At 53.8% G+C, this 19,882-nt stretch overlaps 1 protein-coding gene across 1 annotated transcript; it reads right to left on the bottom strand.

Annotated features, from left to right (window-relative positions):
* Window positions 1–12,303: 12,303 nt before the first annotated feature.
* Window positions 12,304–18,255, bottom strand: KLHDC8A (kelch domain containing 8A). Its single transcript, XM_030302846.1, has 5 exons — window positions 17,880–18,255; window positions 14,960–15,124; window positions 14,493–14,708; window positions 13,789–13,890; window positions 12,304–13,346 (listed from the first exon to the last, which is right to left on the bottom strand). Exons 1-5 carry the CDS (start codon window positions 18,253–18,255, stop codon window positions 13,153–13,155), a joined length of 1,053 nt encoding a protein of 350 aa, XP_030158706.1. The 3' UTR covers window positions 12,304–13,152.
* Window positions 18,256–19,882: the final 1,627 nt, after the last annotated feature.

Here is a 19,882-nt window from a genome sequence, read left to right on the forward strand (position 1 = left end):
CTCAATGCTGCTCTCTTCTGACCAGCCTAAGCCTAGCAAGCTTTATGGGATGCCCAAAGCTGTGACCACAAGCTTTGTTCTGCTTAGGTAATTGTTCCTGCAATGAGCCAATCACTTGTTCGTTCATTCATTCCCTCATTCATTCATTCCACAAATATGTACTGAGCGACGACAATAATAGGTATGAGAATATCTAACATTTATTGAGCCAGCCCTGGTTCTGAATGGCTTAGATACAGTGTTATGTCCAAGACCACCAGGCTATAGCCGGGAGTAACAGAGCTGAGAGGCCAACCCTATCAGTCCAGCATCGTAGCTAGAGTTCCTAAGGGTGGCATTGCTTTGTGGTGCCCAAATGGGCTCTGGAAATACACGATGGAATGGTGAGCTGCTCACAGTCTAAATTCTGTAAGCCTTACCAGGAGCCTGGGGGGATTGTGCGCAGCAAACACTGAAAGCCGTCCCCGGATTGCTGGATTCTTATGGGAAATGGAATGTCATTCACGGGTTAGGCCTGGGAGAGGCTTGACCCTAGCTCTTGTCCCCACACCAGAAAGCTTGCCTGTCTCCTGCCTGGAGTGGCGGGGAGAGCTCATGCAGATGAAGAGTCAGGGGTCCTGGGTTCCAGCTCCTCTTTTAACCGCCAACCCATCCACTGCGGTCATGGCCAAGGACTTTCTCTCTCGAGGAAGTTTCTCATCTTTCAAAAGGGATTTGAATAAACCAGCTCTGAGTTCCATTTCGACTCTGCTGTGACTCCTCTGTCATGTCTAAGAAAGGACACACTTGAAATCTTCGTCATTCCCCTTCTTTGCCCACCCGGGAGGTCATTCCATCACTACGAGACACTCAGGAGCCCCACCCCCTTTCCCACCCCCAGGGCTGGAATGACGTTTTGGCTCAGGAATCTGGCAATCCAGATTCTGCCACTCACTGGCTGTGACTATCTCTCATCTCGTGGCAACTCCGTGGGCAAGAACTGTTGTCTTTTATATATAGCTAACACTCTGTGCGCTGACCACTGCATAAATGGGGTCTATCCTCACCACAACTCTGTGAAGTAGGTGCTGACGTGTGATTACCCCCATGACACGGATGAGGAAACTGAGACAGAGAAATTCAAGAACTGCGGTGTCATAAAGCTGGCGAGTCATGGAGTCAGATTGGAGCCCAGGCGATCTGGCTTCAGAAACAGCACCCCTTACCTTTTAAAAAAAAAAAAAAAAATTATTTATTTATTTATTTACTTATTTTTTTTTATGTCCAAGTTAGTTAGCCTATAGCGCAAAATGATTTTAAGAGTAGGTTCTAGTGATTTAGCGCCTACATATAGCACCCAGTGCTCATCCAGCAAGCGTCTTCCTTAATGCCCCTTGCCCATTTAGCCCGTCCCCCCGCCCACGACCCCTCCAGCAACCCTCAGTTTGTTCTCTGTATTTAACAGTCTCTTATGCTTTGTCCCCCTCCTTGTTTTTGTCATTTTTGCTTCTCTCCCCTTCTATTCATCTGTTTTGTATCTTAAGTTCCTCATATGAGTGAAATCATATGATATTTGTCTTTATTTGACTAATTTGGCTTAGCATAATACCCTCTAGTTCCATCCATGTAATTGCAAATGGCAAGATTTCATTCTTTTTGATTACTGAGTAATACTCCATTGTGTATATATATATATATATATATATATATATGTGTGTGTGTGTGTGTATATATATATATATATATATATTTATATATATATATCACATCTTCTTTATCCATTCATCCATCGATGGACATTTGGGCTCTTTCCATACTTTGGCTATTGTCAATAGTGCTGCTATCAACATGGGGGTGTATGTGTCCCTTCAAAACAGCACACCTGTATCCCTTGGATAAATCCCTAGTAGCGCAATTGCTGGGTTGTGGGGTAGTTCTGTTTTTAATTTTTGAGGAACCTCCATACTGCAGAAACAGCAGTCTTAGCCATCATACTTCAGCTTAGAGAGAATACTTGATTTGCCCAGAGTCTCCAGTAAACTCTGATTCTCTATGTCATACTTTACCCGACCTGAAATGTGCCTCATACTTGTCTTCTGGGCTTTCTGTGGGGGTGAAACAAGAGGTGAAGCTGTCAGATTGATGATTTCCTATGTCTGCTTGGGGGTTTGCTGAGCCCTGGTCCTCTCAAGTCCCCTCCCCCCCAGTTCTGGCAGAGATTCGTGTGTGTGTGTGTGTGCGCGCGCGCTATGACAGTAAGGGGCTTATCAGACTCCCTGAGCTACAGCTGATCTCATCTGGGACACAGGACTGTTAAGATAAGCTAAGAGCTAGGAAGTGGTCATTGAAACTGCCCAAGGCAGGAGCTCTGTGCTGGGGAAAGGAGAGGAGGGATCCTGACTTGGGGGAGAAGAGGAAGGGCCTGAGAACCACTCTCAGTGCTGGTGTTGTAACCAGAACAGGGATATTCTAAGAGTTGGGAGATGGAGTGGGCGGCTTCTTACCCTATTGTTAATGGCAAACCAAACTGATCCTTCTCTTTTCCTGCCCCTCATTCCTATGTGCTGTTCTCAGTGTCTGAAGCTGTGTATCTCCCATAGCTGTGAGGTTGCAGGTGGGGCGGGAGGCACCTATGCTTATGACTGGGGTAAAAGTTTTTATCGCACATAAGAAAGAAGTCCTCATCTTTACAGGGTCAACGCTTTTCATATCCACCATTGATCCTTCACGGATCCTGTGAAGACAGGAACTTTGCTACAGGATCCTGCGGTATAGAGGCCGTCAAAGTACATGAGGCCAGGGGTACATGAGCCCCAAAAAGGCAGTCAGAGAAAGGGATTTTACACCTAGCCCTACCCTTAGCTGGCCACATGACCTGGGGCAGGTGCTTTGTTTCCCTACACCTCATTTTCTTTCTTTCTTTTTTTTTTTAATGTTTATTTATTTTGAGAGAGAGACACAGAGAGACAGAGCGTGAGCAGGGGAGGGGCAGAGAGAGAGGGAGACAGAAAATCCAAAGCAGGCTCTAGGCTCCGAGCTGTCAGCACAGAGCCCGACATGGGGCTCGAACTCACAAACCATGAGATCATGACCTGAGCCAAAGTTGGACGCTTAACCGACAGAGCCGCCCGAGCGCCCCATTACACCTCATTTTCTAATTGATAGAAGGAGACCTGGAACATGGAGGCTCTTTGAACACTGTTAAAGGCTCCCTGGTGGCTGGGCATTTATGGTGGTAGGTCCCGTGACTCCGAGCTGAGTACATCATACTCCATTTATTTATTTATTTATTATTAATTTTATTTTTTATTTTTTAAAATTTACATCCAAATTAGTAAGCATCTAGTGCAACAATGATTTCAGGAGTAGATTCCTTAGTGCCCCTTGCCCATTTAGCCAATCCCCCCTCCCACAACACCTCCAGGAACCCTCTGTTTGTTCTCCGTATTTAAGAGTCTCTTAAGTTTTTGTCCCCCTCCCTGTTTTTATATCATTTTTGTTTCCCTTCCCTTATGTTCATCTGTTTTTGTCTCTTAAAGTCCTCAGGTGAGTGGAGAAGCTTTGTATTTTGATGAGGTCCCAGTAGTTCATTTTGGCTTTTGTTTCCCTTGCCTCCAGAGACGTGTTGAGTAAGAAGTTGCTGCGGCCAAGATCGAAGAGGTTTTTGCCTGCTTTCTCCTCAAGGATTTTGATGGCTTCCTGTCTTACGTTTAGGTCTTTCATCCATTTTGAGTTTCTTCTTGTGTCTGGTGTAAGAAAGTGGTCCACGTTCATTCTTCTGCATGTGTCTGTCCAGTTTTCCCAGCACCACTTGCTGAAGAGACTGTCTTTATTCCATTGGATATTCTTTCCCGCTTTGTCAAAGATTAGTTGGCCATAAGTTTGTGGGTCCATTTCTGGTTTCTCTATTCTGTTCCACTGATCTGAGTGTCTGTTCTTGTGCCAGTACCGTACTATCTTGATGATTACAGCTTTGTAGTGGAGCTTGAAGTCTGGGATTGTGATGCCTCCTGCTTTGGTTTTCTTTTTCAAGATCGCTTTGGCCATTCGGGGTCTTTTCTGGTTCCATACAAATTTTAGGATTATTTGTTCTTGCTGTGTGAAGAATGCCGGTGTTATTTTGATAGGGATTGCATTGAATATGTAGATTGCTTTGGGTAGTATCGACATTTTAACGATATTTGTTCTTCCTACATACTCCATTTAAATGCTGCTCCCTTGAAGGGGCTGAGTGTGTTCTTCCTCCTTGTCCTGCCTCCACAGCTGCCATCCTACACTCATGGAGGTCCACAGAGAACCAGGCAGGTTAGGGCATGGGAGGTACGCCCAGGAGGGAGGAAAGGGGAAGGTCTGCCCGGTGCCACCTCGCTGCCCGTGCCTGGCTCCCACTGGCACCCTGAGCCTTGGCCCTCCCGGGCTGATCCTGGAATGCAAACCCCGAACAAAGCACATTCTTGAGCTGGGTCATTAGCTCCTGACCCTTGGTAAGGAAGGCAGGAGCCCGCATTTCTCTTGGCCCTGAACGACATTAGCACAGTCTGGTGCTGGGGGCTGTTATCACAAGCCTGGATTACTAGGCTGGCTGTCACCCACAGCTTACGAAGGGCCTAATCCTGACCTACTCCTCCTGTCAGAGCCTGCTGCAAAGGGAAAGGGGACCCAGTCCCTAAGCAAGGGGATTTGAAATACTGCTGATTTCCTGGACTGGATTCTTTGTGCCAGCCACAGGCTGTAGCTGGGCTCAGAGGAAGAGGGAGCATTGTAAAGGTTACTCTCAGAGTGCTGTCTCTGGGCTCTTTGATTTTCTGGCTTCATTCAACTCAGTTGTCTGCTACACATGTATTCTATTCAGTTGTTTGCTATACATTTAGACACTGTGTACCCAGCACCCTGTGATGCTCTGGGCCTCCAAGGGTGGATGGCATTTTCATGGTCCTGAGAAGAATCTAGAAAGTTTTGTGTATGGGGGTGCTGTGTGGAGACGGTGGCTGCCTTGACCAGGTACACAAGGGACAGGAACCCTGCTCAGGTACACAAGGGTACACAAGGTACACAAGGGACAGGAACCCTGCTCAGAGGCAAGGGTGGCAGGAAGGTGGGACTGTTGTCAAGGGGCTCAGAGGCCCAGACTGAGGCTGGAAATCACCCGAAGGGCTGGGGAAGCTGAGAGGGGATGTTAAACTCTGTAAGGACACCTGGATTTGGGGATGAGAAAGATTTCTTTTTAAAAAAAATTTTAGGGGCGCCTGGGTGGCTCAGTCGGTTGAGCTTTTGACTTCGGCTCAGGTCATGATCTCCCAGTCCATGAGTTCAAGCCCCGCGTCGGGCTCTGTGCTGACAGCTCAGAGCCTGGAGCCTGCTTCCAATTCTGTGTCTCCCTCTCTCTCTGATCCTCCCCCATTCATGCTCTGTCTCTGTCTCAAAAATAAATACACATTAAAAAAAAATTTTTTTTTACGTTTTATTTATTTATTTTGAGAGAGAGAGAGTGTGTGTGCTTGTGTAACCAGGGAAGGGGCAGAGAGAGAGGGAGCTGTCAGCGCAGAGCCCATCATGGGGTTCGATTCCCACGAACCAAGAGATTATGACCGGAACTGAAATCAGGAGACAGATATTCAACTGATTGAGCCACCCAGGCGCCCCAATAAGAAAGATTTCTGAAAGTGCAGGGGCTCTAGCACCGATGTGGCAGGTGGGCTGGAGGAGAGTGATGGGCAGCACAGCCACAGGGGGAGGCTGTGATGTGGTCTTCATGCAGGAGGATGAGCGTGTGAACCCATGGTGGCCATGGGCATGGGGGAGAGGCCAGCCTGTGGGGTGTGTGGATGAGGAGAGTGAAGGCGGGGTGGTCACTTGTCACCAGGGCTGAGCCCGCTTCCTGCAGGTGTTGGAAGCAGAGGTCTGAGGTGAACAGAGACCAAGTTGGAAGGGCAGCTCCAGTCCAGTCGCCTTCTCCCATAGATGGGGACACTGGATCTGGATAGGGGAGCCTGGGAAAGGGATGTGTAAATTACTGTTCCTTGACAAATTCCCTTAAGAATGTGAGTTGCACATTTTCTGTTGAATGGGAGGGAGGGTGCCCCAAAGTCCTCCTTCTCTTCTCCAGAAAAGGAGGGCAGGGCAGGCCACCTTGGGAGACAGTGAGTGGGGCCTTAGGAGTCCCTAGCCGTGAGGGCACAGCCACACCTTCCCGAGGAGGAGCCAGGATGGCTCAGCCAGAGCCCAAGTAGGCCACCAGCTGCAAGCCTGGGCGTCCTCACCCACCCTGTCTCCACAGCAGCAGTGTGGAGGGTGGAGGGAGGCTGGGGGAGACAGACTTCTCTCTGAACCTCCTAGAAAACTTATCAACTCTAGGTGTCACCTGAGGCATGAAGTCTTCAGACGCTTTCCCGCCTCCAGCCCCTCACCCCACTGACCCTCTGAATCATCTGCCAAATATTTCCTCTTTGGAGGAGGTTTTGCACAGGAAAACAAAACAAAACAAAATGTCTCGGGAGTCAGGACTGTCCAGTCGGGCTAAATGAGAAACTGGGACTGGGCCTCTAGGAAAGTCTTCCCAGTTCTTCCCCTAAAGGAACCATCCCCTAAACTCACTCAAGGCATGGTTATCCAGCGCTGGCTCTGTGCTGGCCATGAACTAGGGGCCGAGTCCGTGAGGGCAGGTGAGAAAGACCGGGTTCCCCCATTTCCGGAGCTCATGACAACTTGTGGAAGTCACGGTTTCCTCATCTGTAGAACAGACTGACCCCAGTCTTTCCCAAACTCACAGGGATATGAGGGCGCAAGAGGCCCTCCAGCCTTTATGCCAAACCCGCGCAGGTTCAGGAAGGTCCTGAACAGTCCGTAGCCCCAGGGGACCTGGCCCTGGAGAAGACGGCCTGACATTTCAGCAACTCACCTTCCACCATCCAAGGCTTCGGAGAGGGGACGCCTGCCTGGGTTGGGCGTCCGACTGCAGCTCAGGTCACGATCTCCCAGTTTGTGAGTTCGAGCCCCGCATCGGGCCCTGCGCGGACAGCACAGAATCTGCTTCGGATCCTCTGTCTCCTTCTCTCTCTGCCCCTCCCCAGCTCGTGCACTCTCTCTCTCTCAAAATAAATAAATAAACATTAAAAAAATACAAATTAAAAATAAAGAAATAAAAGGATTCTGAGCCTGGGCACCGGGGCCAAGTGTGCGAGTGTGTGCGAGGCATGAGAGCACGTACATGTGTGTGAACAGATATACGTATAGGTGTGAGAGGTGACTGGGTAAGTGTGTCTACGTGTGTTCCACGCGTGGAAATGAGAGGTACGCTGTAAGAGATGCGGCCAGCACGAGGCATAAAAGTGAGCTGTGTGAGTTGTGTGAGCACGGGTGATGATCATGTGAGTGTGAATACACAAATGTGCATGGAAAAGGTGTCTGTGCAAGAGTGAGGGGTATGTGAGTGTGTGAGATAAACATGAGTGGGCATTTGGGAGGGGTCTGTGAGCACGAAGTGCGTGTGTGTTGGGGGGCTGGCTGCCCCAGAGCATGCTGGGTGAAGTCTCAAGAAACTCCTCTGATACGAAATGCCAACTGCACGTGACCTACAAAGAGCTCGCTCTTGGGAAGAGGCGCACTTGGGCCTCTGGGCTGCAGACAATGGCTTCTTGGTGCTCTGCTTTCCACCATCGGGAACATGGGTGCTGGGGGTCCTTTGAGCCAGGCCCACAGCTCTCTGGGAGCTCAACCGAACTGGGATATTTGGAAAAACAGCCCATCATGTAAAGCATTAAAACAAAGGGCCATATCACGATGGAGAATGCCAACCGGGCATGAGTTAACACAGGACACTGGAGATGTTTTGCCCGTGCAGCCAGCTGGCCTGTCATCCTCTCTCCAGAGGCCATCTCTTCTGCCCTGTCACTCCTTGCACTGTGGGTAGAGCGAGACATCACACTCTTTAAGCTGACCTTCCCCAAACCCTTCTTGAGGCATCAGTCTGCTATTCGAGGTCTGCACAGACACCTCGTTGCCTCCTGACCTTTTTTCTTTTTCTTTTTTTTTAAATTTTTTTAACATTTATTTATCTTTGAGACAGAGAGAGACAGAGCATGAACAGGGGAGGGCAGAGAGAGAGGGAGACACAGAATCCGAAACAGGCTCCAGGCTCTGAGCTGTCAGCACAGAGCCCGACGCGGGGCTCGAACTCACGGACCGTGAGATCATGACCTGAGCCGAAGTCTGATGCTCAACCGACCGAGCCACCCAGGCGCCCCATCCTGACCTCTTTTCACACCACTCCCCACTCGTGGGTGCACTTGGCACCGCAAGTCTCCCTCCCCTTGAGAGCCAGTTATAACAACAGGATCCTCCAGGAAGCCTTCCTAGATTAGCTCAGTCTTCAGGGGACTCTTGTTGCCTCACTTGTCCATCCACAACATCCACTGAGTTGAGCTGGGACCCCCCAAACGGTATGTTGACCCCCTAACCCCTGATATCTGTGAATGTGACTTTTTTAGGAAAGAGGGTCTTTGCAGATGTAATCAAGTTAAGGCGAGGTCATACTGGATTAGGACAGCCCTAATCCAGTGACTGGTGTCCTTACAAGATGAGAGAAACGTGGACACAGACACCCAGGAGAGAAGGCCGTGGAGACAGAGGCAGAGCTTGGAGTCGTGTGACCACGAGCCAAGGAACACCAAGGATTTCTGGAGCCACGAGGAGCTAGGAAGAGGCGAGGAAGCCCCCTTCCTTGACTTCAGATTTCTAGAACTGTGAGAATCCATTTCTGTTGCTTTCAGCCACCAGTTTATGGCATTTTGTTTGGGCAGGCTTAGGAAGCCAATGTGAATGGCAGCTTTTATTTTGCCCAACCTGCCTGGGTCCTTTTATGTGCCCGCCTCTTTGATCTCATCCGTTGGATAACCCCAGTTCTCTGGAGCTGGAGGCCTTTGGCTCAGGGCTTTGGTCCAGTCTGTAGCCACCTGGGGACATGGATAGATGACTGACCTTTGTAGCCACTCCCCTTACTGTAGAGCTCGGAGGCGTCTTGCACACCTCTGAGCTGGGTTAGAATTTCCCTCCCCTCACTTACAAGTTGTGCCACATGGGTCAGCCACAGGGGTTCTCTGGGTCTCCGTTTCTTCTTTAATATGGGGGTTGGAAATGGCTAACCCTACCCCACCTCCCGTGTAAGATCTCGGCCAGCCAGAAAGCCCAACGCAAGTGTAAGAGATTATTAGAAAAAAAAAATCTGGAGAAAATGAAGCAATGGAGGGGAGAGACTTCTTTACTCCTTGTGGTCCCGACCACCCCCCCTCCCCCGGAGCTTGTTGCCCAACAAATGGACCTTCCTCCAGAGAAGGCCTGGGGAGCTTGGCTCCCATGTTTTCCAAGGACTCCAACCCCAACTGGGATTCTCGTTTTAGATGGTGTCTTGGTGATTTCACTTCCTTCATTTTCCTCAGAAGAGGACCTTGGGATATCCCACGAATCTGATCGTGGTGCTCATCTGCTTAAAATCCTTAATCTGCTCCCAGTTTCTCATATGGATAAATTCCTTAGCAAGGTACGCGAGGCCTTTCTTGATCTGCCCTGCCTGCACTTCCGGCCCCTAGAATCTCCACGATGTGCAAGCTGTACCCCAAATAAGCCAGACCCTTTCTCCCAGCTGGCTTGAGAATGCCCCTACCTCTCCTTCAACAACAACAACAACAAGTCAGCTACTCACCTAATATACACGAATCATTTTACTTACGGGGCGGGGGGGCTCTTTTTCTCCTAGCGAGGAATTATTTTGCCCATTTTACGAATAAGGAAACAGACTCGGAGAGGTTAACAACATATCCATAGTCAATCAGCACACGACAGTCATGATTTGAGCCCATCTCTCTTGCTTCAAAGCCTGGGGTCATCCTCCTCTGCCTGGCTGGTCTCTCTCCTCTTTCAAAGTGCAGTTTGGGATTTTCTGGAAACCTGTCCTGACACCCCCAGTCCTTCTCTGCTGCCTAGTCACCACTGGTAGGGTACCTCTGGATTGCGCTAGCAAAGGCCCGACACTTATCTCATCAAATGGAAATGCAGATTTAGTCCCTTTGTCTCCCTTCTAAGATTGCAACTGCCCAGAGGGCGGGAACTCACGTCTAGGTAATGGGTGTTGAATGTCAAACAATGCTTTGGAACTGCCAATGGAACGAAAAAGCTGGAAGGGAGCTTTCCTGGGATATAAATGCAGAAATATGCTCATTTCTTCTTTTTTTTTTTTTTTTTTCGATTTTTAACGTTTATTTCTGAGACAGCGAGCACAGGAGAGGGCCAGAAACAGGGCGACAGAGGATCCGAAGCAAGCTCTGCACAGCGAGCCAAAATCAAGAGTCCACCACTTAGGGGCGCCTGGGTGGCTCAGCGGGTTAGGCGGTCGACCCTGGCTCGGGTCGTGATCTGGCAGTTTGTGAGTTCGGGCCCCGCGTCAGGTTCTGTGCTGACAGCTCAGAGCCTGGAACCTGCTTCAGATTCTGGGTCTCCCTCTCTCTCTGCCCCTCCTCCATGTGCACACATATGTGTTCTCTCTCTCTCAAAAATAAACATTAAAAAAAATTTTTTAAGAGTCCACTGCTTAACCCACTGAGCCACTCAGGCACCCCTGTGTTTATTTCTTATTAGGGAGCCCTTTCTACTCTTTCCTTGTTAATCCTCAGACTCCTTCCTTGGGAAAAGAGTCTCCATCTTTCCAGGTTTGGCATGTGGAACCCCTTACATGGTGCGGCGCGGCTGATTTCCTCGCCTTCCCTGTATGCTAGTTCATTTGAGGCAAAGCGGTGCTGTGGTCACAAGTTTTGAAATCAGACATGGCTCAGTCACTTCCTAGCTTGTGACCTTTGACAAGTTACATAACCTCTTCGAGCCTTAGTTTTCTCATCTGCAAAATGGGAAACTGCTTACCTCGTAAAGTTGATCTAAGGATTGGAGTACTTGTGAGATGGCATCATCATCGCTCTTGTTATACAGATTGGGAAATAAAGATGAGAGGAGGGGAGGGATCTTTCCAGGGAGGGATGGTGATAGGAAAGCCTATGGGGGGAGAGGGGGAGGGAGGCCTGGAGTCAGGCCATCTCACCCCAGATCCTGAGCTGCCTCCATGGCACCATGAGGTGCAGACCAAGGGGTTTACCGCTGACATTCCCTATTTCCCCAGCTCGGTGAAGCACCCCAAAATGGACCTCCAAGACGTAAGTCCTCAGCAGGTACCAGCTCCAGCTCTTAGCGGCCCTCATAGATTCTAGTGGCTAGTCCCCCATTCCCATAACGGGAAGAACCTTTTTCAGACTGGCTGTACCCCTGAGGTTCCGACCATTTAAAAATACTTCAGTCCCATGCACAGATCGGGTACCATTTTGTGTGCTTGGAAAGTCCCCTCCCCCAACACACACACACACACACACACACACACACACGGGGCTTTGGTTTCCTCTTGGAAAGTGGGGAGGGACCCCTCTTCTCAGGGAGAATGGAAGGGGATGGCACAGAAGTAACGTGGAAGGGGAAGACCAGACCAGGGCTGGATTTTGGAGTGGCTTCCCTAACATACTGTTCCATCCCTCACAGGATCTGTGGTTCCTCCAGGATCTTCTAACAGTTACTTCAGCAGCTAACAGAACCGAAGTACGGGGTTCCAGAAGCAATAAGAAGGCACCCTTCCTCCCAGTCCGCTCACCAGGAACCCCCCCCCCTCCCCCGCCACAGGATGCCTCTAGCCAGGGTGGGAAGGCAAGGCTGGGCCAGCAGGGGGCAGCACCCTTGGGGCCTGAGGAAGGGACAAACACCCCTGTCCCTCGAAGACCCAGGGGCAGAGTCACTTCCTCCAGGAGGCTCCCTCTGTTCCTGCCTCATTAGAATGAATGACACCATCACACAGGAAGTGCTGACTCCCCCACAGCCCTTGGTGGGGGGGGGGGGCAGGTTTTCCTTTGTAGTCCCCGTGCTGGCACAGCTTTTCAAAATAACCGGAAATCAGAAAGAGGCGCTCTACGAGCCAGGAGGGGGCACGTCCTTCACGGCAAGTCAGTGAGCGATCCCCGTCCAACTTCAGGCAAGACAGAAGTGAACTTCGGCTGAGTGAATTGAGGCCAGGCACGAAGAGGTCAGCCCTTCCTAACACAGAGGAGACTAGGCACTGAGGAGGGCTGCCCTGTACTGGGAGTGAGGTGACCGGGCAGGAGGTGCTTTGGAGGCGGAACCCACAACAGCTGGTCGCCTGGGGCCCTATTTAGTCTGAGACAGTCAGAGGGACTATTTCATGGGGTCCCCTCTACCCATCAAGACACCCACCCACCCCACCCATGCACCAGGTACCCGAGAGAATAGGAATATAGATTTTAATTGTTGTGCTGCTGCTGTTAACCAGAGTGCAGTTAATCCATCCTTCGTGGATTTGGATGCCACAGTGTACATGAGAAGGTTTTGCCCAGAAATGCGCTGGGGCCGCGGGTGACAAAAGGGCGAGGGGAGGGTGGCGGAAGGAGAAAGTGAGCGAGGGGAGGAGCGGGAAGCAGAGCCTGGGCTGGGCGTCTGCTGCTTCCCCATCGTCACGTTCCCGTCGAGGACCCGAGAGGCACGGGTCCTTCCTGGCCGAGGCTACTGACCTGGACCAGTCCCCGTGAACCTGACTCCAAGGCCAATTCTTGCTGAGGGGACGAGGGCTAGGGCAGGCCCACGGCTGACCACCAAATGGGGAAGGGATGTAGACCAAGGGAGAAGCGAGGGGTTTGGGACTCCTTGCGAACCTTCTCCGTTTTCCATCCCGAGGGACCCTCAAACTAGTTCAGAGCTGGGGAGAGGACAGTGATAGCAGCGGTCTTCGGCCCTGCCCACCCCCTACCCTGGACACGGGGGGAGGTGGAACTCACAGGAAGGGCAGGTAGCCAGTACTCCTGTGTCTTTCTCGGCCTGAGCAGGAAGGGGGCACTCTCCTCAGAGTTCAGCTGGCCTCCAGCTGGAGGCTGGCTGAGTCCCTGGGACTTCACATGGTTTCCTGGGATGGGTAGGGTTTGGAGGCGGAGGGAGGTCCCTCAGAACCCCGGGGCCTGACCCCACTAGCTGCTGACAGGAGCTGGCATCCTGGGAAGTCGCCCACACTGCTTTGACGAGACCATTCCTCTTGTGGAGAGTGGGCTGATCCGGTCCGGGGCACAGGCGCCGTGCTGAGAGCTAGGAGTCAGAGACACACAGGGCTTCCACTGCGTCGCTCAGACCCTGGTTGACGCCCCCCACAGCCAGGAGGCAGTTCTTGACGACAATGCTGGAGCAGGCGCAGCGGGGCGTGGGCATGGTGGGGAGGGCCTCCCACTTGTTCCTCCCGGGGTGGAGCGCCTCTGCTGTCTCCAGGACAGTGGGCTGGTTCCCTGAAAGCGCCAAGGGAACCGGACCTTACGAAGAAGTCCAGCCCCCAATCCATGCCCCCACCCCCCACCCCCCCCCCGGAATCCACAAGCAGAAGCCAAGGGACTTTAGTTCCTGGGCTGCAGAAACGCTCCTTCCCTACCCTGAGCCCTCGCTCTTGTCCGACAGCCACTTTGCCCCTCCTGCCTTCTCTCCGTCCTTCCGTCTCCTCGAGAGGAAGGCTTTCTTTCCCCACCCTCTGCTTTTACCAGAAGTTTCTAGTCACTGCTGCCTCTCTTTTGCCTTTTACTAAAAATCCGCCCCCATGGGTTTGTGAAGCCCAGCTGGGAAGAGGGGTTTTTGAACGATTTGGGAGAATGCGGTAGGCAGGCAGTGCGCAGGCAGCCGGTGCCTTCTCCTGCTCGGGCACGGTGTCAGGTAACAGCCTGGAAGCCTCATCCTTACCAAGTCCTCCGGCCACTATGACCCGTCCACTCAGAGCGCCGGCCACAAAGTCTGCCCGCCGCTTCCTGAGGAAGAACGAGCGTTCCATCTTCAGCCATCCCCCTGCGGGCCGTGGATCACGGCAGGATAAATTTAGAGAGAGTGAGACGCTGACCTCCCCCGCCAAGTACACACTGAGTCCCCAGAGCTCACATCCTGGGTGGGCGTCCACCCCATCTAGGCTTTGTGCTCAGGGCATAAACTACGCCTCCTGCTGTTTGAAATGATGCACTCCGGGGCCTCTACACCCTCTCCCAGGCTTGCTACAGTCCAAGGAACCATAATCCCCTACAACCAATCACCTTGTTCTAACCTCTGTTCTCAAGGTCTCTGAGCTGGAGAGGAGGTTAACTAGAGGCAGTGAGCGTGGGAGTCGGGATCCTTCTGTGTCTGCATCGGTAAAAAGCTGGAAAAGCCCTCCCTCACCGGGCCCTGCCTGAATGTCGTAAGAAGAGAAAATGGGAAAGGCCTTGATAAAAATAACCAGCCAACCCAGAGGAGCCCTGTCCAGAGGAGAGAATGCGATCCCAAGAGGAGGCCTGAGTGGAGAGGGCTGTTCGGACCCCTGAAAGGCTCGCCCCCCTGGATCAGCCGCCTGGGCGGGCACATGGGATGGGGACTCAGCCAGAGGGGGGTGGGCGGCTAGAGGCTGGTGCCCTGCTCACCTTGTTCCATGTCGAACACGTCCATCGTCCGGAGGAACTTGGGCTGCCGGTAGAGCCGACCCTGCCTCAGGCCTCCCAGGCTGTACAAGCGGTCATCCAGGGTCACAAAGCTGGAGAAGGCCCGCTTACAGGGAATGTTGGGGAACTTGGTCCAGGAGCGAGTCTCGATGTCAAAAACCTCAAAGGCGTTGACTGCATACTTGGACTGCCGTCCCCCTGGAGGCCAGACCAGGGTTGGGAGGGTGGGGGGAGGGCAGGGGGGTTGGGCCAGAGTAAGTCCCTGAGGGCGGGGGGCTGGGTTTCCCCTTTCCACGTTTACCCAACCACACAGGGAGCTCCCTGCGGGGTAAGGCATCGGTGATTGCCCCCAAGGAGATGCTCAGCACACAGACACTGACCACTTTCTGTGGAAACTGACCCAAGGGAGAGAAGGAGGGATAGATGTGGGACAGATAACCTGTCCTTACCTAGCACATAGATCTTGGAGCCTCGGAGGAAGGAGGTGGCAGCATATCTCGGGGTGGGCATGGGTGCTAGTGACACCCACATGTCCTTGAGCATGTCATAGTGTTGGAGGTGGTTGTGCGGACGGAGGTCCAGGCCCATCCCGCCTGCCGCATACACTCGGTAATCTAAGGAGAAAGGCCACACACAACCCCTGGCTCAGCTCACACACACTATGAGACAGGCCCATCAGTAATGACCTACCAGGCCAGGCCCCATCAACCCCTCGCACACCAGCACGGAGGCCAGGCCAGGTTCCCAACCGCTGCTGTGCCGGGGTGAGGTTGACGGAACCATGGAGAGTCTCTGCCATGGTTGAGCCTGAAGCCATGTCAGGCCTGAACGCCTCGATGCCCAGCCCGTGGCGGAGAGACTGCGGTGGAGTCAAGGCCTGGACAACCCTTTGCAGGTTTTGTCCCCTCTACACTCCTCCCTCCTGGGCAGCCAGAGGGGATGCCGAAGAGGAGGGGTAATCCTCTGATGTCCTCCAATAGTGGCCTGTTCCTTAGGCACTCCCTGCTTGGAACTCTCCAGACCCAGCAGGAGCCTTTGGAAATGAGGTCAGCCCTGCTGTCGCCGGCCCTGTGGGACCCTGGACTGCTGCTGATTCTTTCTCTGTCTGCCATCCCCATGGGGGAATGCCATCCTCCTTCACACATGAGGAGGCTTGTGGGCTCCAGAAGACATCCTGAGCTAGATGGGATAGGGTTAGGGGTGAATGAGGGTGAGGCTTTGGAGGAGAGAAAAGCGGCCCCTTTAAGGAACCCAGGCAGTAAGCCGGGCACTCTGAGAGGAGAAGTGAGTTCTCTCCCTTTTTCTATTGCTCGTGGTTGCAGGTAGCCTTTCAAGGCACACCCCTGACACAGGGCATCAGAGAGGATGAGCGAGGCACCCGCGTTTCCCTGGGCCTCACCCCAGTGCCTCCTGCAGCCTATCAGAGACACAGCTTCCCCTCCTCCCCCAGCCCACAAGCCACTCTTCTTCCCGGGGACCCACCCATGCCTGGGATTCTATCTCCCAGTAGCTGGTCCTCACTGCTTCCAGCTCTAGGAGACCTTTATTCTGTAAGGGAATTGCAGGGAGACTACTATTTCCTTCTACTGAGTACTATTTCCAATCTTACTGAACAAAGGAAAAAAAAAAAAAAATCCTAACCTTAGCCTGCGGCCAGGAGACTGGCCTGCTAATATTAGAAGGACTTCCCTTACACAAGCTCCGCCTCTCCCATCCCTGTGTCACCTGAAACACACGTCCAGCCGACAGCCCTCATTCCCGCCACACCACCGCTCCTGTGTCAGCTCTTAATCATCCCTTCGGGTTCGCCTGGGTGTCCCTGAACTGCAAAGCGGGGCTGAGAGCACCGGCTCAGTACCGCCCAAGGTACCTGCTCACCCTGTTCACCATGCGTTATGGAAATAATCCTTGTCGGTTTCTTCCAAATAGAGAATTTGGTCATCTGTGACCCCAGCCTCTGCTTCCGTGTCTGCCACACAGGCATGTGAAAGCTTATTAAACTAACTCCTGAACCCATTCAATGCCACAGTTAAGAGCCCAGACTCCATCATTACTCACCAGCTGTGTGACCTTGGGCAAATTATTTAACCTCTTTGGGCCCCACGTTGCTTCTCTTTAAAATGAGGATAATAATAGCACTTATCTCATCAGATAGGTTTTTGAAGATCAAAGGGGCTAAAATATATAAAGCACCCGTGGTAAGGATTCAATAAACGTTAGTTCTGTCTTTCAGCACCATTTACTGAAGCCTGGGAACAAAGGAATACCCTTTCCCTCTTTTTCCCCACGGGCCCTCCGGCTCTTATCCTTACTGATGGCCTGTGGAGGCCTCACTGGCCACTACCCTGAGGGATTCAGGCTTAGAGTTTCTCACTGGTCACCTTCATTGATCAGACTCCGACTTCTGAAAGTAGGGGCCAGACCTTCTGCCTCTTTCCTTCCTCCCTGGGACCTGGAAATGTGCCAGGGACACAGCAGACCCTCCAGAAATCCTGGCTCCTGATCTACAGTAGACCCCACAGGCAAATGGGATGGTTTTGCAAGAGAGGGAGGGAAGGTTGCATCCCACCAAGGCTGTCTGTCTGAGCTGCACTTGGGGTCTTCTAATTCCTGTTGGACCATTTCCCATAAAACCCTTTGTGTTTCAGCCAAAGAACTTTTGGAGCCCGCTCTACGCTCTGGGCTGTACCAGGCCCAAGGAGAAAGAATGAGGGGTTTTGAGAAAGTGAAATGAAGATCCAGTAACCTCGTGGTCCCTGCATACACCCCTTGAGAACTGTGAACCCGGGCGAGGTGCTGTAGGAGCACAACCCTCAGGAACATTCTAGTCTCCATTCACTAGTATCTCTGAGACTCGGAGGCAGAAGGGGAGGTTGAGGGTAGTGGGAAAGGCCCCGCAATCAGGCCTCAAAGCCCCACCAGAGGGGCCTAGTGATGGTACAGGGATGCAGTGAACACCCCCAGGACCCCAAATATGTGTCTGGAGGTGGTGTCCCTCGAAGGCAGATTTCAGGGGATGAGGTGCTATGGGTGGGAGGCTCCTCATTCTGCTGAATGAAGAGGTCTGTGGAGACCCTGCACTAAGTCTCCAGCTCTCCTCTCTGGCCAGGCCTGCCCAGCTTGTTGGCAGGAGGCTGGTGGAGTGGAGTTCTGGCATCACATGAAATTACTAGACACTTCACCTACTGAGTCTGTTTTCCCATCTGTAAAATAAGGCCTGTGGGTCTCTAGTTTCCGTGTCTATTGTAGGGATCAAATGGGATCGGGATTGTGCCAGTGGGCCCCCAACTTCAGTGTTAGTTCCCATCCCTCTCCCCGTGGTCCCCCACGCCCTTCTCTCTTCCCTCCCTCAGCCCTGGCCCCACTCGCCTTTGGCCGTGACAGAAATGCCCATGGCGGCCTCACGCAGCACGCTCCTCTTCTTCCACTTGCCCTCATCGATGTTGTACATCTCCACGACCTTCAGGGGCAGCTGATTGGTGCCCACACCCCCGATCACCATGATCCGCTTCCCCAGGGCGGTGACGGCCACCCCGGCCCGGGCGGTGGGCAGGGGGGGCAGGGCGGTCCACTGGTCGGCCTCGGGGGAGTAGACCTCAAAGCAGTCCATGGGGATGCCGTTGTCGTCACATCCCCCGATGGCATAGACCTGCCCCCCGGTCTCCAGCAGGGAGCAGTAGACCCGGCGGCTGGGCAGCGGCGCCAGGCGCTTCCACTGGAAGTCCTTGACGTTAGGCACCTCCATGGCAGCCCCGGGGGCCCCGCCCGCCGCGCCCCAGTGCCCGCGGAGCGCCACGGCGCCGCGGGAGATGCGAGCCCGGGGGGCCGCCCGCTACTCCGCGCCCCCTCTCGCCGCCTCCATCTGGCTCCCGTCCGCCGGCTCCCGCCCGACCCCGGGGCAAGGGCCCCGACGCCGGCCAGCGCTTCACAGTCCCTCCAGACTGCGCGGTCCGGCGGCGTCCGCGCCTGGCCCTGCGGGAGGGATGGGGCGAATCAAGGGCGGTCGGGGCCCCGCGCCCTCGCCTCCTCGCACCGCCGGCGGGGCGGGCTGGCTCCCGGCTCCCAGGTCCTGGCCAACTTCAAAGGGAAGGCGGCCGAGGGCGCCACCCCGCGGCGGCATCGCGCCCCGCAGCGCGGTGTGCCCCGCCCCTCCCGGTCGGCGGCTCGGACACCCGCGGGGCGCACGGCGGGCGGGGGCTTTCCGGGGCTCGCGGCGCCCGGCAGCCTCCCGGCGGAACAAGGAGTTAACACCTCCGGGCGCCGCCGCCTCTCTCCCCCCGCCCCCGCTCCCCTGCCCGCGCCCTCCCGCCCACGCCCCCGCGCCACTTACACAGCCAGGCCCGAGGAGCGCGGCGGCGAGGCGCAGACAGCGCATCACCCGGGAGCGGGGAGCCCCCCCAGGGCTGCGGGGAGCTGGGGACAGGGCGCGCTGTCCTTCCCCAGCCCGCACACCGCTGTCACACATGCAGACGAGGAGAAGGAACGAGCAGCGCGAAGGAGAAGCGGAGCCGCCCGGGAGAAGGAGGCCCGCCAGGCTGCTCCACGCACATCCCCGCCCGCAGCCGCCACACCTGTGCAGGAAGCCGCGTGCGCCCGGCGGCGGCGGCGGAGCAGGCCGTGACCTCTTTACATAAGCGCTGGCAGCGTCCGCCCGCGGGGGAGGGGAAGGGCCCCTCGGGGAGACGCTCACCTTGTCTACAGGGTCAGAGGGGCGGGGCACTGGAGCCAAGTACCCAGATGACAGGAACCAGACTCCTTCCAGCGTGGGGGTGGGCGGTCTGTGAGTGTTTGTTTTGGATGAAGAGGCGGAGAGTCCAATTACCCAGTTTATCTACAGTACACAGACCCAGTTCGTGACAGGCTGGCTCAATAGTCAGCTTTGCTTTGGGGGAGGTATTATCAAATGGTTTAACCTCATAGAAACAAGTTATGTGGGTGTGACCCGGGGAGACCTGCCCCAGGTGCACCCAAACATAACGTATACACCGACCTGGACACACGTAGGCAGAACTTGCACATCACCCTACCCTCTCTCACCCGGAAACTGACATATTCACGGAGTAACTGACAAAGGTACAGACATGTGGATACCTAACTGGAGACACCCACATAGACAAACACATAGGGGGACCCCCCCCCCCCACACACTCTCTCATCCCTTTTTCACACACCTTGGGAAGGGGAAACCCGGTTGTTCAATGTTGGCACTCAGCACCAACCCACAGGGCTTACCAAATAGTTTCTCCAAGCCACATTCTCAGCCTTTTCAGGACAGTAGACCCCCGGTAACACATCAGCCCATGACACCCGTGGGTCCCCTGGTCTAATGGACTTCTAGGCCGATGGGGTCCTCCTTCTTCTTGGTTCCCTTG

This window comes from Lynx canadensis, chromosome F1 (genome assembly GCF_007474595.2).
Source record: "Lynx canadensis isolate LIC74 chromosome F1, mLynCan4.pri.v2, whole genome shotgun sequence".
Lineage (NCBI taxonomy): Eukaryota > Metazoa > Chordata > Mammalia > Carnivora > Felidae > Lynx > Lynx canadensis.